Source organism: Trachemys scripta, chromosome 7, assembly GCF_013100865.1.
Source record: "Trachemys scripta elegans isolate TJP31775 chromosome 7, CAS_Tse_1.0, whole genome shotgun sequence".
Classification (NCBI taxonomy): Eukaryota; Metazoa; Chordata; order Testudines; family Emydidae; genus Trachemys; species Trachemys scripta.
The window spans coordinates 5,693,767-5,714,314 of record NC_048304.1 but is presented as its reverse complement, the minus strand read 5'-3'; the positions used below and the strand labels follow the sequence as shown (position 1 = coordinate 5,714,314).

The following is a 20,548-nucleotide window of genomic DNA, read 5'->3' as shown; positions in this document are numbered from 1 at the left end:
GGGGGGGAAAAAATTCAACCTTCCTGCCAAGGACTGTTTGCAGCTCTTTTGGCAATCACTGCTACCGGGATCGGCAGAGATAGCTGGAGTGCTGACATAAACATGGATGTTTCTCCCAGCTGTGTTATCCACCCCAACGCAACATTTCAGACTTGTCTTAGCCACTTAGTCCTCATCTATGTCCCAATCATCCATACTTTAGAGCAGCATGGTCTAGTAGGTAAACCATAGATGTGGGAGTCAGGAAACAGGGTTGCTCTTTCTTGATCTGTCACTGGTGTGCTGTGTGACCTTGGGGAAGTCACGTTCCTTCGCCGTGCCTCAGTTTCCCCATCTGGAAAAGGAGAATGTGATACTTACTCTGCTTTGTAAAATGCTTTGGCTGCAAGTGCTATACAACAGCTAATTATGGTAATTTTTTAGCCTCCGTAAATTATTCCTTCTCCTGGCAGGGTCAGAAGAGGTGGACGCATGCTGAGGACACCATCCCTCCTAATTCCAGATTAGCTCTCCTAATAGTTCCATAATCGTGTTCAGCAGGAGGGGTAACAGAACTGGACCCTAAGGAACCGTGCCTGAGAAATGTGTGTTGGATCAGGCCACTTTCCAGTAATCTTTCATGATACACTGACTAATGTAACATGACTCAGAGTTTCCTCACAATCAAAACATCGTCCAGTACTGCAAAAGATCATGGACTCATGAACGTATCAAGCAGCACCCCACTAATTTTGCAAAATGTAGTTGATGGGAACTCAGCCATAATTTTTGTTCAGAAACCAGAGAATTGGTTTTAAAGGGATTACAAAACCTCCCATATTAATATGCACACAAATGTATGCAGATCCTTTATTACACAGATGGTACGACCGTCTCTTCTCCTTACCCTGTGCATCAAATATGAGCAAAACCAGTAGCGTGTGCTACGAGTCAGGAAATCGTATTTGCTGCACGTTCTCCCGGTAACAAAGTTTCTGTCTGATCCGATTTACTGAATTCAGTCCCACAAGAGGCAAGGGAGGAAGGAGAAGCAATGCTAGGAATGTTGAGTGTTCCTGATCTATCCCTTGTCCAGCCTGAGTGATGTTAACATCTCTGCCTTGACAATCAATCTTACCTTGATTGTTGCTGCTGCTTCCATTTTAGACAAGATCAGACTCGTACATTCCACGCATACGGTGATCCAGTGCGGTAGGATTTACTGACGGCTGGAATCAAAATATAGAATGCTTATGCCCTACTGTATCCACTAGGTGTCAGCCTGCCGCCCCCCACACCTCTCCCCTGCTCTGTGAAGTAGAACAGGATTCCACTTGCAGAAAAGTAACAAACGTCAGGAGGTTTGTGTTCCCCTATCGTGGCGAGAACAGAGGGACCCTGGCTTTTATTCCTGGCTTGGACTGATATTATCTTAAGCAAGTCACATGCTTTATCATTCATGTCTCAGTTTACCAGTCTGCAGAATGGGTACTGTAATAATACTGACACAGGATTGCTGGCAAGGGTTACATGACAAGGGTCGATCTCCATTGATCCCAGCAGCTAATCATGGCACACGTAGGAGAATCGCATATCTGTTCACAGGGGTGTCCTGTAGCTTTATTAGCTTTATTGATTTATGGCTGCAGAATCGTTGCAACGTGTCATTAGGATCATGCAGGAGATGGAAAAATGTGGCTAGCGGGGGCCTGCTTGCAATCATTACACATTCACAGCTGTTCCCTAATTAAAGATGGTAAACAGCAGAGTACAGGAGTGAAAGAGACCTAAAGAGAATGGCACGTTCCACCGCTGGGATCTGTGATATTTCATTAAAGATGACCTGCAAAGAGAAACCTGAGTTAAGGACAGATTTAAGGACAGATTTCTATGCTGAATGCCTCTAGAGGCTGTGTGTTGGAGACAGGAAGGAATCCAATACAGAAATCAATTTGAACTAATATGGTCAAAATTAGTTTCCCCATCTCCGAAACCCTCTAGCTGCAATTTGGTTATTGGACGTATCCCAGAATGCATCAGCCTGGTCGGTAGGATCATCTGGCCCGTAAATCTGGGCTTACCTCAGTCTTTGCTTTGCAGCTCACTGTTAGTGAAATATCAAAGATACCAGATCTGGAAATACTTCCCTTTTAGACTTTTTTCACTCCCAGACTCAGTTGCCCACCATCTTTGTAATAACGCTGAAGAAATGAAAGAAGCTACCATTGGAGCTAGTAGTGGTTCAGTGACTATGCAGTAGGCTACCAGACATGACAAAACTGGTGGATGATGCCTTGAAAATAACTTTGGCCAGAAAATTAAGGTTTTAAACCAGGACAGGGCAGAATAAAAGGTTTTCAGCACAGCAGGAGCTACTAGGGTTGCTGCAATGACAGGCCAGGAAGGGGTATAAAATCCCGTTGCCCTAAGCAGCACAGTCCAGAAGTTGGCACAACCAGGTGGTTCATTTTCACCACCAGGTTTCTCTGGGGAAGCTAGACATTTGCACCATCCAGGGAGAAGTCACGTTGGCAGACTCTAGTGCTCGAGTTATGAGAGGTTTTGTAAAGTAGCCGCCTCTCTTTCTTTTCTCCACATCCCACCTTAAAGCTCACCCCCTTCATGAATCTCTTCTCTGCCCCTCTGTCGTTTGAGTTGCAGGTTCATCCAATTAAAAGTCATTGCAGGTTCTTGGGAGCAAAGGTCCTGTCTCACCTTATGTTGTATGAAGCACCAGGCCTGTTTACAATCCTCTTAATAACTCCCTAGTACTGATAAACACCTTCCCCCTATATTAGCTTTCTGCTGCTTCTATTGGAACACTGCCCCCAAAGATGCCAGTGGACATGGAGGCCTGCCTCATCGTGCTAAACGCTGTACAAACATATAACGAAAGACAACCCCTACTGCAAAGATCAGTGAAGCCACTGAGAAACAGATGCGCCCGAAACTGTGAACCTGGCTGCAACCCTGAGCTTAGATCCAGATCTCAAACTCTGTCGTTTGGGCCCATCATTGCTACGAATTCTTCTCTTCTTGTTCTCATCCACTCACTGTTACCGTAATCTTCATGGGGCAGCCAAGCTGTACAACAATGCGGTGGGGTTAGTGTGGCTTCTCAAGAGAGCTTGCACGGGGCCCTTGTTCTCCACAGGCCAGTCTGAGCTATTCTTGCCGTGCGGTAACTGTATGAATGCTGATTATTTTGCTGAGAGGCAAGTAGGTCCCCTTTAATTTGAAGCCCATGGCCAGATTGTATTCAGCTATTCCACTGCGGCCAGTGGGGAGTGTGTTGATGTAACTGAGAACAGAGTTTAGTCCCTTCTCTGCAGAGTGCAGCAGCAATTATACCAGGAAAACAACAGAAAGACAGATGTTGAAAATAAAATGCATCCATCCTGTAACTTCGTCAAATGAATTGTTGACCCCGGGTAGAACAAATTTTTCAATGTGTTTAGGGAGGTTACATCTTGGTACCATGTGAAGTCAATTCAACGAGGGCTTCTTTCCAACAAAATATGAAACCAGGAAATGTTATTTTCTCCCTATTTACCTCCCTCCTTCCTGGGCCTGCTGCAGGGCAAACAAGTGTGTAGCTCCTTATAGACTAGAAATACCGAGGTTGTTCTGTATCTCAAGCTTCAGTACCCGAGCAGCCGGCATCCTGCTTCCTCCTTTCTTTATTTCCCCTTTCACAAGCTATTCATATTTTTCACACCCAGTGATTTTCCCCAGCCTCCTGCATCAGTTGGTCCCGCATCCATTCGTGTATTTGCGGCACTGCCAACGCCCATGATTTTATTGCAAGTCTTATGATATTTGGTGTTTTTCTGAAAGCCCCACTTCCTGGAGACAGGTATGTCCATGAGAATCTCAGCTATCAGTTGAAGAAAAAAAGTTCTAGTCCTCCTGGTTTTGCAGAAAAACATGAAAAGGTGAAACTGAAAGGCTCAAAAAAAAAAAAACCAGCAGAAAGTAAATAAAAAGAACCCAAAATTATTTTTTTTAAACTCTCGTGATTTCTAAGCCAATCTCGTGATTTTGGGGGACCTGACTTGTGATTTCTGAATGCTTGAAGTTGGCCATGTTGATCTTGTCTCCCAAAGGCATCTCTGAAATTTAAAAGCATGTTAAAATAGCTACTTATGAGTTTCTGACATCATATTAATTACCAGAGGGCAAGCATTTCCCTAATACAACTTGGCAACCCCCCACTGCCATCAGTGGGGATTGTATATGTGTATCCCAGGGCAGAATTAGACCCCTACTATTAAAAGACTGATGCCAAAAAGGCTTGCTTTGGAATGAAGATGAGATTTCTAGAGAGATACTGAGTGATTGGCTTAATTTTCTTCTCCTTAGCAAATGCACACACTGTTTTCTCAGACAGCCTTGGGTTCCTCTGCATATGTGGAAAAGTTACGCTCTGCGCAGAACTTTGAAGATAAGTCTTTCTCGATCAAAACATCACTAGTGTTAAGTCAGTGCTGCTGGCTGGACAAAATGAAGTTAATGGGTTTACCCCGTAGTGAAATATGTGGCTATACCTGCTTTGTGTTACTCTTTATAAGGTAATGTATTTGGCATGCTAGCTACGAACCTTGAGCTTGTCCAGACTCTCATATTCTTACCTCATATGTACAACTGGCTAAACACCATCTTTGCAACGGTCAATGAGTGTTCCAGTTGCTTTGGTTTGCAAGGACATGATGTTAGTCATACTGTATACAGAGGTGAGCATTCACAGGGCCTGGTTCAAATGAGAACTAATTCCATTGATGTCACTGGAACTACACCAGTGTGAAACCAGCGTCAGAATTGGGTCCCCTTTGCCTTTCAAATAGAATGCTGGCACTGTCTTCTCATTTTCATCATCTCTCTGCATAATTATAGGTGTATCTGCTTATTGCGCCAATCATTGTTCTGCCTTTGCTTCATCAGTTTCATCTCACAGAGGTGAAGTTTGAAATCTACACGTTTCAGATTTGCACTAAGGGAGATTATTTTTAATTGAATTGGCCTAGAAGCTCATAAAACAAAGATAAATATGTCTACCCATATAGAGAACAAAAGGGAACTATATTTTAGTAAAGGAAAGTACCCACAGGGTATTGCGTATAGCCTTCATGAAACATCAGATCCCAACATTCATAAAACAAGGTTTTCAGAAATATTATTTTCTCAGCTTTCAATTATCTGGTAGCACAGTAAATTGTAACGGGTTCAGCTATAGCAGACCCAAGGGCATTCTATACAAAACGATAGGGCTGCAGCCCAGCCTGGCTGATCATTGTATACTGGCTGACAAGATGCTAGTGAGTCAGAGACTGGAAAGTGGGGTTGGCTAAGGATGGTGTAATGAGAGGAAAGGTAGAAAATTCAACTCCCTGATGGCAAGATCTTGACATCTGTAAAATCTTCCCAGAGAAGTGACAGAAGTCCCATCCTCTGAGACATTCAACACTGAAATGGGCAAAGCCTTGGAAAACTCAGTGTCCAGAACAATTCCACATGGCTGGGGAGATGAACTAGATAAACTATTTCATCTTTGCCTCTCCAGCTCTTCTGATTATATGAACCATTCTTTATATAGGCAGATGTTTTCCTGCTAGGAGATTGCACGGACCCACAGTCATTGGGACACAAAACATCCTTCCTTAATAGATTATTTTTAATACACAGACTACAGTGTGAAATGAGCAGCATCCCTAAGGGAAGGGACACGTTCATCTAGCGTAGCTGCACCAAGGATAAACTGAGTCCTCTCCATAAGAGTGAAGATCTGCAGCCGGGATCCCTTAATTGGTGAAAGTGTACGTGTATGGTAGCAGCAGGGACCATCCTTGTGTTCTGCATTTGTACAGCGCTTAGCACGATGGGGTGCGGATCCAGGACATGGCCTTCTGAGTGCTATAGTAATACAAATATCAGAATAATAAATAACTGAAATGTGTAGGAAGCAAGGCTATGTATGAACAAGCTTCCTGGATTTTTTCCTCACAAGCTGAGTTGTATATAGACCCAAGTCGAGTAAAGCAAGGATTCTGACTGACCAGTCATCTTTTTTGCTGCCGCTTCTTATTGTTAGACACTTTTTCATTTAAAAAAATCATCATAAATGCCTAGTTTACCTCATTTAATAATAACTGGAAACTTTAGTCACATTCTTGGCAGTTAAGTCCCATTAAATATTGTAGCCCTATCGCTGGACGGGGGTGCATAGATTTTTTTTTTTTAATTTAATGTTACAATGTTTGTACTTTCAAAAATCTTGCTGTCCGGACAATGTCACAATTACGCAATCCTGTACCTGGTATAAAAGGCGGTCCGATCTAGGATAGTGTTCTGGTTTCAATGTGAGCTACTCCAGTTCCTCCAGAATGGGTGTGATTAGAAGCCCACAGTGAAACTAACAGCCAGAACTGTAACAGTCTAAACATTCACACTGGGGCCTGCTCCGACTCCCACTGAAGTGTATGGGATCATTGCTGTTGATTTCAGTGGGAGTGGGATCAGTCCCCTGGTGAGAGGGGCCCATGACACGTGAACCGGAAGAAAATAGAACATTAAAAGTAGCATCGGAGCCTACTACTAGTAATAACCAATTGGCTGAACAGTGACAATGTTTGTGACATGAGCAGTATGGGGAGAGATTGTAAAACCCATTTCCATTGTTCTTACGTTACTGCTATTTTAATATCTGCTGATTATATCTTTCCTTTTAACTGCTCTTCTGTTGAGAGAGACAGCCAGGAATTAAGATAATTAGGAAACACTTTTTCACTAGGAGGGTGGTGAAGCACTGGAATGGGTTACCTAGGGGGGTGGTGGAATCTCCTTCCTTAGAGGTTTTTAAGGTCAGGCTTGACAAAGCCCTGGCTGGGATGATTTAGTTGGGAATTGGTCCTGCTTTGAGCAGGGGGTTGAACTAGACGACCTCCTGAGGTCCCTTCCAACCCTGAGATTTTATGATTCTATGAATTCAGTCAATGAGAAATCTGCTGTATGCTCTGGTTCTCTTTTCTGCCTTCACCGTTGTCTTCATTTTGCCCCCTGATATTGGAGTTTATTTTGTTAGTTCCCCACAATGAAAATATCGTGTGGCTGGCTGGCTGGCTGGCTGGAAGAATGTGATTGCTATACTGAGAATGACATTTCGTAAACAGAACTAAACCCTCTAGAACAGTGGTTCTCAAAGCCGGGCCGCCACTTGTTCACGGAAAGCCCCCGGCAGGCCGGGCCAGTTTGTTTACCTGCCGCGTCCGCAGGTTCGGCCGATCGCGGCTCCCACTGGCCGCAGTTCGTCACTCCAGGCCAATGGGGGCTGCAGGAAGCAGCGCGGGCCGAGAGATTTGCTGGCCACCCTTCCCGCAGCCTCCATTGGCCTGGAGCGGCGAACCGCGGCCAGTGGGAGCCGTGATCGGCCGAATATGTGGACGCAGCAGGTAAACAAACCGGCCCGGCCCACCAGGGGCTTTCCCTGAACAAGCAGCGGACCAGCTTTGAGAACCACTGCTCTAGAATACATGTCAAATTCGGAAATGCTAAGTATTAGCCTCTAACGACATTATTTATTCCGACCATATTGTCGCATATTGAGCTGCTTCTAATCATATCATAAAATGAGATGGAAACAGTTGTGAAACCAGCTGCTCTGCCTTGCCACAGTAGCTGATTAATTAAAGTATTCACATGAAATTGTGCCTGGATTATTTTTTAAGGTAACAGCCACAGGCTGTACTGAGCCCCTTTGATGGACTGGATGCAAGCCAGATGCGCTCTGTGCATTTGGTCGGTGTATATTTTAGATCTGATGAAAAGTAGGAAATGGGAAAATCTGGCAGATCTCCCTGGCTTGACTTAACGGAGCCTCTTGACTTTTGTGAGGGTGCATGTTTTGTGTTGTGGAAGGGCTCTGTGGAAATTTAGACAAAAACTGGATCAGAGGGCTAATAATATTAGCTCTCTTTGAAGCCATGGCTAAAATGAAATAAAGAAGTTTGGGAGAAAAAGGCCACAGAGTCTACCTGTTCCTGCTTTCAGGTTTTCCTTGGCTGTAAATTATAGCAAAAGAAACCAGCAAACTGTAAACCCATTCCCGCCCTTGTTTCTGTATTGCTTCATCGTTTTCTGAGTAACAGGTAGCAGGCTTGAATCTGCCCTTGCTGCAGTCGCGTAAACCATAGCTGAAGTTAATAGTGCAAGTGAGCACAGAGTCTTACACGTTAAACGTAAAGCACACACTGATAGGCCATGTTACAGGAAAGCATTTTATCTTCCCATACCGCCGATAACAGCCCAGTTTATCCGAACTCTACTCCCTCTTCTCTGTCCCCCAGTGTGAATCATACCCAGCAACCTCCCTGGTTACACCGTCTCCCATCACTCCATTCACTGAATGTACTTAATGTCCTTGAAGCAGTTCAGGTAAATGGAGTTGTACTATACATCTTCTTGGCCTTTCCGCAGTGCGTCCTGCTCCCGTTCAAGACAATGGAAAATCTCTCCTTGACTTTAATAATGCAAGATCAGGCTTAATGAGCTAAAAAAAGGTGATGCGTGCGATGAATTAAACTAGTGCATTTCTGAATGGCAACTTGTAGGTTATTCCGTTACCAGTTATTTGTATTGCAGTAGCACCTGGAGGTCTCAGTCAGAGATCGGAGCCCCATTGTGGTAGGTGCTGTACAAACCCATATAACAGATGATTCTTGCCCTAAAGACCTTACAATCTAAGTAACTGAAAGAGAGACTATTGCCGTGGGATTGTGTTTCATAGCATCCTTTAATTTAACATGCTTAGATTATAAGACCTTTTTATGCCATTTTAAAGCAAATGTATGCGATTAGAATGGCAAAGGAACTTTTCATTCACATCTTTCCATTTCAACTGACATTTTACATATTTAATAGTACAGGCCAGGTCCTCGGCTGGTGTCAGTCTGAAGTCACTGCAGGTCTGCCAGTTTAAACTAGCTGAGAATCTGCTCTACACATATTTATTAGCCCCGTGGAAGTTTATTTCTCAGCATAAAGGAGGAAACAATTCTGTCTCCGACTACCTTCAATAATCTGATACAGTCCTTGACTCTCCGAGGTTGTTTTAGCAAGTCTGGACTTTTTTCCCCCAGGAAAGACATAAATACTGAATTAGAAAACTGCTCTGGATGAATTGGGTTATTGCCAGGGGCATGCTGCCAATGAGCGTGTGTTTATAGTTTGGGATCTGAGCTCTGCTGATTGGCAGCGATCACTCAGATTGTTTCTTTTTCAAAATGAAACTCACAGTTGGATCTGTTTCTTTGCAATTTGCAGGAAGATTTGCCTTCACTGTAAGTGCCCGCAAGAAGAGCACTTTGTAACAGTAATGCCTTTGGAGATGGAGAAGACGGTGACCAAGCTCATGTTTGACTTTCAGAGGAATTCCACTTCTGATGATGACTCAGGCTGTGCCTTGGAAGAGTATGCATGGGTGCCTCCAGGGCTGAAACCAGAACAGGTAAAACCTTTGGTTTAAAATGTACTTTAAAACTCTCCTGTAGAAACAGCCTGATTTTCAGGGGTGTTGAGTAGGAGATATTCACTTGCAATATGTTCTTCAGCCACTAGATGTCTCTGTGTGCTATAGTGTAACAGATACAGTGTGGCCTAGGTAAACAAGTGAGACAAAGCTGGGACTTGTGCTGTGTGGAACCTGCCCTTTTTTTTTTTTTCTTTTTTCTTTTTTTTTGGTCACTAGCTGTTTTCTCTAATGCCTCCTCTTTAAGAAAAACTGAGTCTGTATATCATGACACATAACGAACCAAAGTAAGTGTGTGACTTCCTGCACTAAGACCAAAGGAACATGCGAGTACCCAGCACTTCTAAAGATCTGGACAAATGCTCATACTTTCCCCGTATGGGTTTGGTTTCTCAGGCATACTATCTATAACTCACTGGATAAAGTCACTCAAATGACTAAAATGAAGGTTGCATATTTCTAGATAGGAAATTAATAGGATGGATTTATCCCAGTACGTTGTCAGTGTAAAATGTTCATTTATTTCGATTACTTGCAGTTTACTTGATTTGTTTAGCCTTTATGCTGAGCTTTTACATTTTAGACTTAAAGCTTAATTTTCAGAGGAGATTGTGAAATGAGGTTAGCCTTGATAATTGCTATGGTGATCGTTTTGAAATCAAGCAAGGAGGCTGAAATAGGGTGGGAAGCCTATATTCTTAGTCTTATGCTAGCTGTCTTTAAATATTCTGTTTTCCCTAGCTTTATCCCGAAAGTCTTCGGCATTTCCTGAAATATTTTGGCACCACCCACAGGCTGTAAATATGATCTGTCGGACTGGAGAAAATCCAGTTGCATTTTTCTTTCTTGTCTCTGCGAGCATTACAGCAATGCCCAATCCCTGCTTTAAACTCCTTGGCACCTTACATTTCATCTATTGCCATCTAGCTGGGCTAGTTCAGATTCAGCATTGTTTTCTTTCAGCTTTCACAAGTGAGAGATTTCCTTTGTGCCTTCCCAGAGACTCGGAGGATACATATTTAGAGTCAAAAGAACCCAAATTCCAATATAATGGTGGCACATACTCCAAAAGAACATTGAGGTCAGCCCCTTGCGTGGATGCTTGTTTTATTTCCAAGATGCTTTGACTGCAGATACGTCCTGAGAAATAATGCATGTGCATGGAGCATTGGTTTAGGATCTTTTAAAGCAAGTCATCTAAAAATGCTGCCGGGGATGTTGAAAGTCTGACTTACCGCCCAGATTAATCCATTTTAGTCTATGAGCTTCCAGCTTGCGCCTCTCTCTGAGGTCACTTTGCTCCTTGACATGAATATTAACTTTCTAGTTATGGTTCTCGGTCCACCTTATTTGATCTTCAGACTAACAAATGTGCAACTCTAGGTCTGGCTGTAATCACCACGGAGATGACATAGACAGAATACGTACTGTGAACGAACCAAGTCTAGTGCTGTGAACCTAACTCGCTGTTGCGAAGATGGATGCTTTAAAAAGACTTTCTGCTGATCTTAGCCAGGAGCCATTTTGGGACCCATCCTATTTTTGATGAGCCTCTAAGGGCACAGCGTCATGGTCTGACTCATCTATACTGTGGAAAAACGAGGCCAATACTTGACTTTGCAGGCTCTCTAGGAAAAGCAACAAGTGGGACCCTGGCGTGCTGCCATATTTAAGTCCACACACACGATACCGGTCCCTTCCCCCATCCTGCAGCCTCCTGTCTACTAGGCCCTGACTCCTACTTCTGGCCCCAGTCCATTCGTGAAGTTCCAAACCATTGGGTGATTTCCCCCTAAATGGATCAGGAGGTGGAGTGAAGCACAATTACCAGGAGGCAGAACTGGGGTTGCTCAATGAGGGGATTCAGTCTCTGCAGCAACTCGCTGGTACTGGAGTCGTACATAATTGCAGCCAGGCACATGGCTTCCTGGCTGATAAGTCAGGTGTGTGAACATGATGTGGAGTCCCTGGAAGCACTATGTCTTATGCAACAGCATAGGCCTAAGGCAGCCATTAAACTAGCTATTGGGCCACGTTCTGATCTGGTCTGGATTCGCTTCTGTGAATCTGGAGTAAATCTACTGAAATATGGATTTGCAGGCAGTGAACGTTTCCATGTGTTTTGTTACTTTTCTATAGCATTTCTCTGATATGCTGGTGGAGGGAGTTTTTCTTCAGTTTTCAACTCTACTAAAATCTCTTTAAAAAAAAAAAAAATAAAAAAGTCTGAGTAGACTAGGAAATAATCCCGTGGAAGACTAGTGCTTTCTTGATATGTTTGGAGCACAGAGCTTCCATCTCAGTAAGACACAATAATTTACTAAGAGTCTTTGAAGGCTATCAGAGGAGGAGATGGCCAACATCCATCATTCATGACCAATTAGTCTTAAACAACTGCTTCTGTCCAGCGATTTAATGTTTCCTTTTTCTTTTTAGTTCCCCCAGTAGATCTAAGGTCTACAAGAAAAGAAGTGTTTCCATTTTCCTTTGGCATCAGTAGATGAAATTATGAATGAATATGAGGTCACATCCTCATGTATGGCCAATCCAGAAATCCCTTGTCCACAAATACAGTAGCGGGTTTTGACAGCTTCGATATATCATTACAGAATTCTGATGGTCCAAAAAGTCTATACCTAGATGTTTGTTAAGTATATCTTAAGGAGAGTCGGTGCAGTCAGACAAAGAATGGGTTGGGTTCTTGCCCCACTTGTTCAAATATGGTCAATTAGAAAATGATGCGTGCTGACCATGTAAGAATCAGGTTGGTAACTTGACACACATTATTTAACAGTAATAGACATTTGGGGTCAAGGATTTTATAAATAATGATATAAGAATTGTGTTGATCAGCTGGGTTAAAACCATAACCCTAAACGATGGTGTTCAATGCCTGGGACTACAAAGTCTTGTACGAAATGGCTATCATTTGACCTCAGCTGTGGAAAAAGATTCATCTCAGAAGACAGAAAAGCTCTTAAGTCCCAATTTCAAAAGACTGGAACATTGGCATGAAAGAAATCGCTTCATGGACCTGATCCAAAGCCTATTTGACTTCAATGGATCAAGGTCTCTGTGAGCATCTGATTTATAAGATTATCTGAAAATGTCTTTTTTCTTGGAAAGGAATTTATCTCTTAGGTGAAGGAAAACAGAGATGTGCCTGTGAGGGGTATGTGGGATGGCTAGGGACGAACCATTCTAGGGAAGGCCTACCAGTCCAAGACCGGTTTTGTGCAGTATTTGTTGTTCCTCCATAGTTCATTACTCTTATATGTGTTTTGCATCTCAGTATTAAAAAACCAATAGAGACAAGTAAATTAGAATCACAAACAAGCACTCTCTGCTGACTCAGGAAACCTGGGAGACAGTGTCAGGGGCCAACGTCTTGGCTGGAGCTGGTGCTCTGCTAGCTAAATCTTCACATGGCTCCCTGCAGGTATGTTCCATTAAGGGCATACATTTAAAATTGTAAGTGTGTAGTTTCTATATTGTTGGACACTGCGGGGGGGGGTTGGAGTTCCCAGGGGCTGTGGTTTGTTAGCTAGAGAAATTTAGACCAAGGTTTAACATCCCTACTTCATTTCTGACTAGGAGGGATTGTGGGGGGTTTATAGCTTGTTACAGGAGCACTCGTTTGCTCTTCCAGTGGCTTTCGAAATTCAAAGCGGCGTCAGTGCTGGTTCCAATTTTTCAGAAGTGTCGTATAGACTGAGCTACGGACATATTTAAAAGCCCCGTCAAAGCCAAAAGCTTGACGCAGCCTTAATGTTGGCATCTGTACTGTGCCTCAATAATATAAGATAAGGGGATGTGATGGGCATGTTCTGTAAGCTGAACAAAAGATAGTAGTTAGTGGTCCTCTCTTTCAACTGCCCCATAACCTCCAACTGGGTTTTCTGTCATTCCCAGACTGAAACCCCCCTTTATGTAGCAAAAAAATTTAATCCCCTTTTGTTGATAGCACAGTTGCTCAGGACAAATCCCTTAAAAGTTATAAAAATATGATCTAAGGTAATATTAATAGTGCTAAGGGTCATGAGACCGATTTCTTCCACAACGAACACTGCAATCGTGGCCTTGAGAGCTTTGCAACATGGTGTGAAATGAGCAGCTGTCACAGAGAATCTATTCAATAGTTAATACATTCAGTGGCTTCTGTTTTGTATCTTTGGCTAGACACATACGAAGGAGGCCTAGTTTATAATACCCTCAAGCTACAACAGTAGCTATTCTAGCCGTTAAACTGTAGGGCAAAGAACAGGCAAGGGTCTCCTATAGCTTTAGTCAAATTCGCAGACTTAACCACTAAATTAAAGTTGTCAACTCTTGCAGCTTTGCATACGGGAGAAGGAAAATGTATTTTTAGATGCTCTGCCTTGCTTTGCTACCGGTGCATTGCTCAGGTTGTGCAAAAGGAACAGACCCCATCTCCCAGCTGAAGATTGCACAGGGTCGGGGGGTTCCCAACAGAGAAAAGGCCAGTATAGCCAGGTATCCCTCGCTACAGCCCCGATGCAGCGGATGTGTTGGTGGCAGACAATAGAAGTGGCCAGGGCATGCCGTGTTCTGACAGATGTTCCCTTGGGGCCCTTTGCCAGCTGGCACAGGTTACAGTTGCCTCACGCTGCTCTAGAGTCATAGATTTGTTTTACTTGGAATATGTTTTATTGTCTCTATAGATTCATCCTCTAACGTGCTGTGGGGCTATGCTGGGAATCCGGGAACAGTACCCCTGTTCATGGTGCCTGCCTCTCTCTCTGCTTCACTGAATGTAATCACGATAAAGCGGAGAATCCAACCCATTGTTCAGTGGGATCAGTTTGGTCCTCTTTAGCTGATGGAAATGGCTGGAGCAGTTTGATTCTTGTGGAATTTCCCTTCCCTGACTTGTACTATCAGGGAGTTAATTAGCTTGTTTGTATAAACCGTTAACATCAGAAACCAGATGCTGATGGTTCTCCATTTATTTTTCTTTTCTTTAAACTGAATCTAAAGTAGTTTACGTGTTTTGAAACAGGAAGCGTATGTGTCCTGGGCAGCGGTCAGAAGCAGGGGAAATATCAAGGACAGGGAAATTAAAATTGACACATCCCACCGTGTTAGGTCTAACATTCTACAGGAGCTTTATTTCAGCATGCAACATCCGCTACCTTTGCATGTTACGGTGTGGCTCCAAGTGTTATATTCTACTGTAAATACGGAAGAATTCTCAGTTGGGGCACTCTGGTGACTCTCTAAACATGCCCATTACGGTACCTGCAGTAAATGATTGTCCCAGTTCTTGCAGGCCCCTGGGATTAATGCTGTTGGGAGGGGTTTTGATGCAGTGAGTTGGTAGATCCCAGCATAAAATAACTGCTAATCATTTTTACAAGTGATCTTAAAGGGTCATTGTAAGGCTACAGTTAGGTTTTGTCCCCTCCTTGTCTCCCTCCCAGGCTTTTACAAAATCTAACACTAGTCGATATTTTTCCACGATTTCATTCTTTTTCTGTAATGCCAGTGAAGTCAGCTTGCTTAAAGAATGTTTGCAAACCAAGCCTTGCAGAGTTCGGCTAGAGCATGAGAAACGGAGTGTGATGGAGTAAAACACCACTGAAACGGACTCATCTACCTCTGCCATCCACGCCAAGAGAAATGGAAATAGTAAAACCAGCGAAAAGTTTATGGGGTCATTGGTAACAAAGGGATTTTTTTAACTCTAATATTTTTTTGAACTGTCTCTGTCCCTTTAAATATGACTAGAAAGACAACAGGAACAACAGTGCCGGATAATGATTGAATAAGAAACGTGGCAGAATTCTGATTTGCCAATAAGAGTTCTGAGCAATCCCCATAAAAAGAGCCAGATCCTCTGCTAGCGTAAATTGGCGTATTGAGGGGTCTCCATTTGGTCCTATGCCACCCTCTCTGCAGCCCTGGGTGTCTTGATGGGGGAGGAATGGCCTCTGATTTTAAAGTAGCTGAGAATCTGACCCATGATGTACACCAGATAATTCAGATCTACCTGTGCTTTGCCATTAGACCTCCAGAATTTTAAAGCCCCAGTTTCTAAGGGCCCTGGAGGGTACATGTAGACTTATAGGGTGATGAAGTTCTCATCCCACCTAGGATTTTCATCTACGATACACCTTACCCGAGTACACCTGTCTTGTACCGTGAGGCTTAAAATCAAAGACAGAATGATTTCCAGCGCCGGAGGCATGGGATTATATGCACACCTTGGTGTTCCTCAATTATAATATGGATTAATGTGGTTTTAAATACTAACAAACATACAAGGATTCTTTTAATATGATTTCTTTCCTGCCAGAGAGATTTATTTATTCTTCCTGCGTGATCGCCGCTGGGCTCCATTAGCTAGTCAAATTGTTTGTGGTCGCACCCCGATCTTAGATGAGTTTTTATTTGTTCTCTGTAGGTGTTTATCGCTAGGTCCATTCCCACACTTGTTATCCGAATCTAGTTCACCCCCCTGTGCACGTCCTCTTACCCCCCAACACACACACTCTGTCTCTCTGAGCCAGAACAATGGTTCAGCCCAGTATGGAATGTTTAGGGAGGAAATTAAGTGGAGAGATTCCAGAGGCTCACGCCAAAATCCAGTCTTTGTGTATTAAAATAGAAAAAATAATTGGCCTCACAAAATGTTTTGCCTTCCTAGTTTGGATTTAATTATAGTGTCCAGCCCCTGCCCTGGACAGAAAGCGGGTGAGGGAAGGGATGGTCTTCTGATTAAGCCATTGGATCTGGGAGTCAAGATCTAGGTTCAACTCCTGACTTTTCCACAGACTCCCTGTGTGACCGTAAGCCAGCTATTTAATCTCACTGCTCCTTAGATCTCCATCTGTAAGATGGAGGATATAAATACCTCTTTTCTGTTTTGTCTGTTGAGCTTGTTAGCCCTTCAGGGCAGGGTCTCTCTCTTACTATGTGTACGTACAGTGCCTAGCATATGGGCCTAGATCTCAGTGAGGGGAACCTAGACATTACTGGGGTACGACTGCTACGAATAGTAAGTACTAGTCATCTGTCTGTGGTATCTGACTAGCTGTTTATGTGTTGACTTAATACAAAGGCTGTTTGTCAAAATATATTGTATCATATACTATTCATGGGGAAACATGATGGGCCAAATTTTCAGAGGGATTTTAACCCTTCCTCTAATTTTGCAGATGCTGTAATTTTCATGCATAGAAGTTGTAGAATTGTGTTCCATGGACATGTAAATAAGGGCACATGCAAAATTCTGGAGGTATATTTTTTTAATTTAGCCCAGTCTGAACCATATAAATATAAACTCCAACTACAGCAAGAGAACAGTGTTCATTTCTTTAGAGGTATGTCAGTTTTAAACACACACTATTAAAGTCCATGAACCATCTTGTAAAAATGCCATTTAATAAGTGAGTCTTCAGGGAGAAGTCAGAGTGGGACTAGAACCTGGATCCCTGAGTTTTAAATGCTCCACCGGATGAGTTCCAGAAGCAGCTTTGCTAGTTCAAGCCAGTGCAGACTTGTTTAAACTGTTTGTTGCATTCTTCCCACTTAAGCCAATGTTCATTTTCAAGCTCTCACACAGAGGGTCATGAGATGAGGCCACAAGTAGATTTCACATACACACACATGTACCAGCAGAAACGGCCCCACACTTCATTATGTAAACAGCTCTGCATGCCGACATGATAAATTCACTTTCGGTGAGGGGTCAGTGAGGAGGGATAAGAGCTCTATATGTTCCCAGATAGGACTGTAGAATCAGGAGCTCTCTGCTGCATAAGCAAATCCTGCAGCAATGCTAGCTCTCTCTCATGAGTCCCCTCCTGGTCCCTGATTAGTCACAGGTAAGATGTGACTCATCATCTCACTGTCACTGGTGGACTTCAATGCATCCTGCTGCCTGCCTGACTGCTGACATTCATGGATTTTGCACAGAGCCATGGGCAGGATATAAATGTGTGCCTCTCAGTAACTCCTGATTGAACAATAGGCTGCAGATCCGCACCCAGTTCTATACCTAATGCTTTTAGTTTGCATAGGGCTAGATCCTGCAGAGTTCTGAGTGTGCTGGCCACGATCCGAGGAAGCACTTGTGCATGCGCTTGACTTTAAGCACGCGAGTGAAGCTCATCATCAGAAGCAAGCTCCCCACAGATCGGGACCCACCAACTCAAAGCGGTACCAGACCCTGCCCAAACAACAGATGCAAAACCTGCAGACATAATATCTCCACTGGTACGATGATCAGGACCCCCCACAACAGATCCTTCAAGAGCCACAGTTCCTATACATGCCGATCACAACCTGTGGTGTGTCTCATCCAGTGCACTGAACAACAACAACTATGTGGGTGAAACCAGAAAATCACTACGCTCTTGAATAGACTTGCCCAGAAAAATGATCACCGACAAAAACACCCAATCATCCGTATGTGATCTTTTCACAAAGCGATCGCCCCATAGCTGATCTCTCAGTCCTTGTCCTCAAAGGAAACCTGCACAACACCTTCAAAAGACAAGCCTGGGAGCTGTTTAAAACCCATGTTCAGTGTCTAGATCAACCAAACCCAGGTACTTAAGCTTCCTGCATTAATGATCTTGGAACTTTGGCAACATACATCACATGCTAAGAAAGGCATTAGGGACAGGCTGGGTTGAAGCTGAGATGTTGAAAATACCAACTATGTAACACACTGCCCATGTGATCACGTCTCCTTTAGTTGTGTTGGCCAGCCACTAGAATATTGTTACTTTCTCACAGCTAAACAAGTTCTCCTGTAGCCCCAGAGTTAGAGAGTCGTGGTTTTGATATTGAAGGCTCTGATATTACAGTAATGAAGACCATGCAGCTATCTGGATAGAAAACAGAGGGAGATCAGTATCCCTGTGTTATGTTTTAAGAGCAATAAAGCTTTTAAATATTAAAAAGTTATTTATGTTGTGGAATTGTATTTCGGATGGTTGTTGCTACAATGATCCCAATGAAACCGAAGCAGAGGACTAGTCTGAACTGTAAAAAGGGCTTTATTTTGGCAATGTGAGTAACCAGATCCCAGACTGACATTTTAATGAGAAATAAGTAAATAAGAGGGTCTCATTGGCATGTGGCTGTAGAAACAGGAGAGCGATTATTTTTTAGACCAGCCGATGCAGTTTATATTTCTAAACACTCAATCGCAAATGTTCAGATACCATCCAGAGCTTGTCATGGGAGGAAAAAATAATGGTTGAGCCCCCCTTTGCTACTGCAGCTCAAGGCAAAAGAGAGAGCTGATGCTACTCCCAATGTCTTGCACATGGAATGTCTTTGTCAAACCATAGCTTGAATCCCTGCAGTGTGTGTGCAACCTTTTCTTTCTGAAAGAGGTTCTGCATACTTAGTCACTAGAAGAAAACAGATTCACCAAAGGAATCTGAAGTTATCATTTATTCATACTTTGAAGGTTAAACTTCTAAACTGAGGAATTAAACTGAAAAACAGCCCCAGAACTAAGACTGGAAAACATACAAGCATTTGTGTACTAATGTAATTATTTCCCTCAATTAATTGAACAGAGTTGGCTCAACTTAAAAGAATTTTTTTTTCCTAGTTTCATTTTACGAGGATTTTTCTTTTCTCTTGAAGGAGCTATTAATTTCCAAAATACTTGTTAGCTTTTTTGCTGGTAATGTCTTCTTTAAAATGTATATTGTTTGATCTACTTTTTGAGGTGGATGGGGGAAGATGAGACCACATACTTTGGGAAAAGAACGATCAGTATAAAGATCAATCTTTCATTTTGTCTTGTTTTCCTCTGCTTGTTTTGTGAATTTCAGTGTGTGTGTGTGTGTGTGAGAGAGAGAGAGAGAGAGAGAGAGACCTCCTTAAAAGCAAGACTAGGCATGTTGAAGCTACTCCCCTTGTCTTGCCGGTATTTCTGAGTCCCACCCTACAATGCCTTTCTATTCCATTACTGTCAGGTTACTGGTCCAGGTTGTATCTTGGGGTCTGTGACGTGGGTTAACTTTTATTAGGATTTGGCCTGAGATCTTTTAAATTCCTTCATGGTCGATCTAATTCAAATCTGACACCAGTCACAGAGGAGAGAGGAACACAGATTAATTCAGAGTGAAATCTAACCTAGCCTCCTCAAGAGCCTATGAATTATAACAGTGCTTGCTAAAATAGCTACAGACAAAGGAGGTTGTTACAAAGAGAAATAACACAAAACTGAACTTTTATGATGTATGTGGCAAAAGTACTGAATAATGTAGTAATTAAAAATAATTAACATTAAAAAAAACAAACATTATTTGGGTTATGCTACAACACGATTCTGTGGTGTAATCAAATCTTATATACATTTCCGGCCTCCCCTAGAGCCTGCAGAAATCAGTGGAAAGACTCCCATTCATGTCTGTGGGCTTTGAATTAGGTCCTTACATAGCATCTTCCATCTGTATTTTACACGTGATGAATTAAAAATACAATGATTCACTGTGTGCAGACAAATGACATTATACCCATTTCACAGTTAAGCCGACTGAGACTTGGAAAGAACAACATTTTCAGATGTCTCTACTTATTTGGGGTGCCTATCTTGAATTCTCCTTCATTATTATTTATTTATTTATTATTTATTAGCATTACCTAATGCCAACAAGCCCTAGTCATGGACCAGAACCCCACGGAGCTAGCTCTGTACAAACAAGAACAAATAGACAGTCACTTAGGGCCTGCTTTTCAGAAGTGCTGAATACTCACTGTTCTCACTGACCTCACAGACTTGGAAGTGCTTAGCACTAGAGCTGTTTGGAAATGGGCCGGGGGAGAGTCTGGGGATAATTCTGACTTTTTGTCAGAAAGAAAAGGAAAACTGACACGTTTTAGGTTTTTCAATGAAAAGTTGAAGTTTTCCACAGAAAGCAGAAGCTTTCCCTGAAAGTTTTTTGTTTAATCAAAAATACCATTTTCTTTCAGAAAAACAAAGTTTTCAATGAGGCTAGTGCGCTTCTGAAATCAGGCCCTGGGTATCTCAATTTGGCCCCCACAAATTAATGGATGTTG

General features: G+C 42.8%; 1 protein-coding gene across 2 annotated transcripts in view; it reads left to right on the top strand.

Moving 5' to 3' along the window:
- The window catches only part of PRICKLE2 (prickle planar cell polarity protein 2), a 106,968-nt gene that overhangs the window by 41,990 nt on the left and 44,430 nt on the right, over positions 1-20,548 (top strand). For both annotated transcript variants that reach the window (XM_034775584.1, XM_034775583.1), the window contains exon 2: positions 9,295-9,478. In XM_034775584.1, coding sequence (XP_034631475.1) covers positions 9,347-9,478 — 132 coding nt within the window. In that variant the 5' untranslated portion in view covers positions 9,295-9,346. The remainder of the gene's footprint in view (positions 1-9,294; positions 9,479-20,548) is intronic.